This window comes from Euprymna scolopes, chromosome 39, assembly GCF_053919585.1.
Source record: "Euprymna scolopes isolate OS-2025 chromosome 39, ASM5391958v1, whole genome shotgun sequence".
Lineage (NCBI taxonomy): Eukaryota > Metazoa > Mollusca > Cephalopoda > Sepiida > Sepiolidae > Euprymna > Euprymna scolopes.
The window spans coordinates 46,746,971-46,751,970 of record NC_136520.1 but is presented as its reverse complement, the minus strand read 5'-3'; the positions used below and the strand labels follow the sequence as shown (position 1 = coordinate 46,751,970).

The following is a 5,000-nucleotide window of genomic DNA, read 5'->3' as shown; positions in this document are numbered from 1 at the left end:
TATAATACATAATTAATATATTAAGTGTTTGCTAATCGTCTTGTTTTAATTCAGGAAATATTGTTGAACACAAGAATTAGTAATTATCAATAAAATACCCACGACTTTATTAAATATATACTTATATAAACTAATATTAATACTTATATAAACTATATTAATACATGTATAAATTAATACATGATTACTGAATGGACAAAATTATATTAAACAGTGTATAGGAAGTTTTTAACAACTTTATAAGTAATCAGTATAAAGCATTCTATTTACATACATATACATATATATATATATATATGCATACATAAGTATACATATTAAATACGCCAAACCTCACATTGCATAAAGTACCACGAAAACATAAATAGATTCGAAAGAAGTTTTAATAATAACATACACGTGTTTATACATATATATATATATATATATATATATATATATATATGAGTATATATTGGAGGATATTTGTGCAAGCAAACACGGTCTTCACAAAAATTACATAGAGTGCAATAAACAAATTCAATTACGATTAAATAAAAAACAATAGTTAAAGTATACAAATATTTTAAATCTAACTTAACAACTAATAGTAATATTAATTATTAGTTGTCATCAATCTTGTTAAATAATATTAAATAACCAAAGAATTAATCACTTACTTATTATTGTAAACACAGAAGTTATTATTTTATTTATTTATTTACTTAAAAACGTCAAACAAAAAACAGTTCTACAACTTTACGTATTGCAAACTCATAGAACAAAAAAATCGAATCTTATACGGGCGGCATTACAAGACAACCAAGATGGAAAATACCTAAGGAGACACACAGATCGAGAAAATTTGTGGAAGTTTGGTCATTTCCGACAGCCATATTCTTTGCATCCTTCGCACAAAAGATAATGCAATGCTAGGTTTTAAAGGATTCGTGGTTCTAATTGTCACCTTGGTTCTGTCGGTAGGGTAAGTACACAAACACTTTTTCTTAGTTTTTTACACGTGTTCCATGTTCAATCCTTGCTATTGTATCACATGAATACATATATATATATATATATATATATATATATATATATATATATATATATGTATATATATATATGAATGTATATACATGAATATATATATATATATATATATATTAAGAAATAGATAGATAGATTTTTTGCATATGGGTCACCACTTATCAAGGCCCGGAGGCGACTAGAGGATAAGGGTCATATACATTTAGTATACAGATATAATTATTATTTCATGTATCTCAGTATTACGTTAACAGTTCTCAATACAAGATTAGAGCTAGATAATAATTTTTGTAAAATATTGCCTTATATATATATATATATATATATATATATATGTGTGTGTGTGTGTGTGTGTGTGTGTGTGTGCATGTTTCTTCAATTATTTTTCACCTCTTATTTATACCAATCTTTTAATTTATGAAGTTCAATGTAATTGCAGAGCATATAATAAATTATTGCCAAAAGTCTATATTCCAAATTTACACGTTGTATACCATCATTCCATTTATTCATTTAATGCCAAACATTTACTTAAAGGAATAAATAGTAAGATGGTCAACATCTTGAAATTTCGAATATAGACTTTATTTGTTATATATATATACACATACATATATATATACCTGTATATATATGTGTGTATATATTGAACACTTTAAAAAGTATCCGTGCATATATGTACACACATACGAATATGTGTTTTAATTATTTAACGTTTCACTCAGAAAATACACCGATTTCATGCTTACCAAAAATAGATTTAGTTTACTTAATATACAAGCGTTCAATTGGACTGTCTGCGAGGAGGAGAATCTTTAGGGTGATGTGACGTTTTGTTTGTTTTTTTATGTATTAATATACATCAGCTGATGAATGCCCTACTAATATAAGAATAGTACAAGATGTATATGCACAGAACTATTTATAAACATATTAGTACGGACCGAAACAATTGTACGCTTGTATGCTAAATAAACGGTTGTCCTGGATATGACCTTAAACTATATCCGATGGTGAGGCCCCACCTTGCGGGCTTTGGTGAGTGTGGAGCCATCCTTTAATTGCCATTGCTCCCAGGTCCACTCTGACCCGGAGTAGTAGTACCTGTTACGGTCCAAACTATGGGTTAAATAGAAACTGACTTGAAAAGAAAAAATATATTCTATTAAAAATTGTTATTCAAAATCTTTGGATTCGGCATTAAATAACCTGAAAAGGGTTGATATGCCATAAAACAAAACAACCAACCAACTAAATAAACGGAACCACTTATTTCGATTAGTATAAAAATAAGTTCCTGCTCCCTAATGAAGTGGTGTATTGTAAAAAATATGTATAGCTATAGTATTCCGTAAAAACGTAGCATGCTACCACAGCTGAGATTGAACTCACTACACAAGTTTGTAGTGTAATTCAAATCTTGTTCATAACTAAATACTTGATGCTTCGCTAGGTCTATCAAGGTTATGTTTATATCGTGACGCCATCACAATATGGGTTGCCTACGACGGCTTAAGAGAGGCCCATCTACCCTCGAGAGAAAAATAGACCGCGTCATTTCCTCAATCTCGTATTTTAACTTGCGGTACATACAGCTCCTCGCCTTTCCAAATAGGCACCCATCTGGCACTGGCAAGGCTCGACATTGCTTAACTTCGGTGATCTGGCGAGAACCGGTGTGTCAACGTGATTGTGATTTACTAGAATAATTATTAAATACTTACAGACACTAGTGTTTCATCATTTTGGGAATATTCAGTGCAGGGTGTCACGATTAACACCAGTCGATAGATTCGAACCCGGCGAAAGAAGCCATCTCTGGCTTCATTAGCAAAGGCCGTATCCATTCGGCTTCCGTTAACTGTGTGAAATAACGTTGAAATTTAAACATTTAATTTTTAAATGTTTTTACGTCAGTCAGAGTGATCTAATCATTATATGATGATGTATGCATTAGAGCTAAATTGGCCGACATAATTCAACTGAAAGTGCTCAACGATAAGAAAGGAGTTTCTTAAAGGAGCTGACATATATCTATATATTTGGGTAGAGGACTGTCGTAAATAATCTCACCCGCTACTTAATTGGCTGAAAAATGCGAAGCTCGTTGTTTGTTTGTTTACAAGCAGGCGGTTTGAGCACTGTAAGAGTGGTGGCGGATCTCTATTTAAGTAGACATTCCAACGAGTCATTTGCAGGCGTCTCTTCTGTGGTCGAGTGGGAGAACTGCCGACTGTCAACACGACGGTTCTAGGTTCAATCCTCGGCTTGGGAGAGATGCTAGTCTAGCGGCACTGATGAGTTGTGATACAACTAAACAGGACTGTATGTTGATGACTAAAAATATATATATATATACTTATATTAAAATAAAAGTTCATTACAAATCGCTAACAGATAAAATTGACCTTGGTGTATGTGTGTATGTCTGTATGTATCTTAACAATCGCTGTAAAATAAATCTTCTCGTGTGTGTGCGTATGCGTTGTAGATTTTATACGCGTGTGCGTTTGAGTTTGCTCAAACGTAGGATGGACAATCTTAGATATATTTACATGTATTTATTTAGATATGCAATTACTCCGAGTGGGACAGCTTGGACCAGCGTTTAACTAAAATGGAAACCCTAAACTTTTGCCTTGACGTGGGACTGAGCTCACTGGCTACCGATCCTATTCTCTCGCCTTCTCCAGATAATTCTACACTTTTCTTTTTTCTATCCCTTCCCTCATTCCATTCGTAGTACTTTAGCTGTTTCTTTTTATTTTCTCTCCGTTTATCCTCCTGGAAAACTTTAAAAAGACTTTTTCTTACACCATTTTTTTAAAAATTAAATTATGTTCTTGGACTGACCAAACAAGAGGTATTCTCGCTCTGCTAGCCTGATGACGTAAGTTCTTGAACTAGATATCTCTGCAGAATCATCTATGCACATCTGTAGCCAATAATATTTGTATAATTAAAAATGTATGTATATATGTATATATATATATATATATATATATATATATTAAATAAGAATTACAATTAAGTTTACGAGTTTAGGAGTTGGCCTTTTGGTCAATATCAAAGTGTAGTATCTGTTCTTCAGATGCTGCACTTCTATTTCTTGTTCTCTTTCGGTGGAGGAGAAATCCTTCACGACTGAGACAATTTTTATTTTTGTACCTTTTCTCCACGTTAAAAAACGACCCTGGTGTCTAACTCTGTCCCGTGGGGAGGCATAGTAAATAGGTACAATTAAGTTTACGAAGATAATCTAAAATAGCAAACTTAAAATATTTATAAAGCAATCCTAACCAGATGTAAAAGCTCAATAAATCCAAAGAGTAAATAGAGCTTATAATGAAAATTAACAAAACATGTAAAAAAGTAGAGTTAAAACATATTTAAGTTTCAAAAAGGGAAACATCAATAAATTGGATTGTCCTTAATCCGCGGAGTTTCGAAAGAAATATTTTCCTTCCCATCAGATGGTAGGAATTGCTTGCAAAGTATTTAATGAAACTGCACGTAAGCCATAGAGCTTACTTAGTAAAGATTAAAAAAAAAAGCAGTAAGACAGAGGGAATGGGGGGGGGGAAGAAAAATGATTTCAGGTGAATGGATTGTCGGGTGGAGAGTAAAATATCCAATAACGCTAAACTCCAAAAATGTTGGTAAAAGTTCGGTATCCAGAAGTAAAAATCCAAAGGAACCGCGTTACTGGAAGATATTTCGATGTCATCTAATATATATATATATATATATATATATATATATATATATATATATATATATATATATATATATATATATATATGTGTATGTATATATATATATATTCCAGCTTGTATACACTTGTATACAGATCGAGCTATCAAGTAAATGTAAATTTTATTTTTATCGCCCTACCATGGTTTCAGGCTATAATGCTTTTCAGACAAGTTTGTTTCAGTAATCAAAACAGATAATCGCCATTTGATTTCAGATTC

General features: G+C 31.7%; 1 protein-coding gene across 1 annotated transcript in view; it reads left to right on the top strand.

The window, feature by feature from the left end:
- Positions 1–5,000, top strand: part of LOC145263777 (gamma-aminobutyric acid receptor subunit beta-like) — a 757,317-nt gene that overhangs the window by 1,869 nt on the left and 750,448 nt on the right. The window contains exon 1 of the mRNA XM_080120830.1: positions 1–964. This exon is cut by the window's left edge and continues 1,869 nt beyond it. Within this exon, the coding sequence (XP_079976956.1) occupies positions 909–964 (56 nt within the window). The 5' untranslated portion in view covers positions 1–908. The remainder of the gene's footprint in view (positions 965–5,000) is intronic.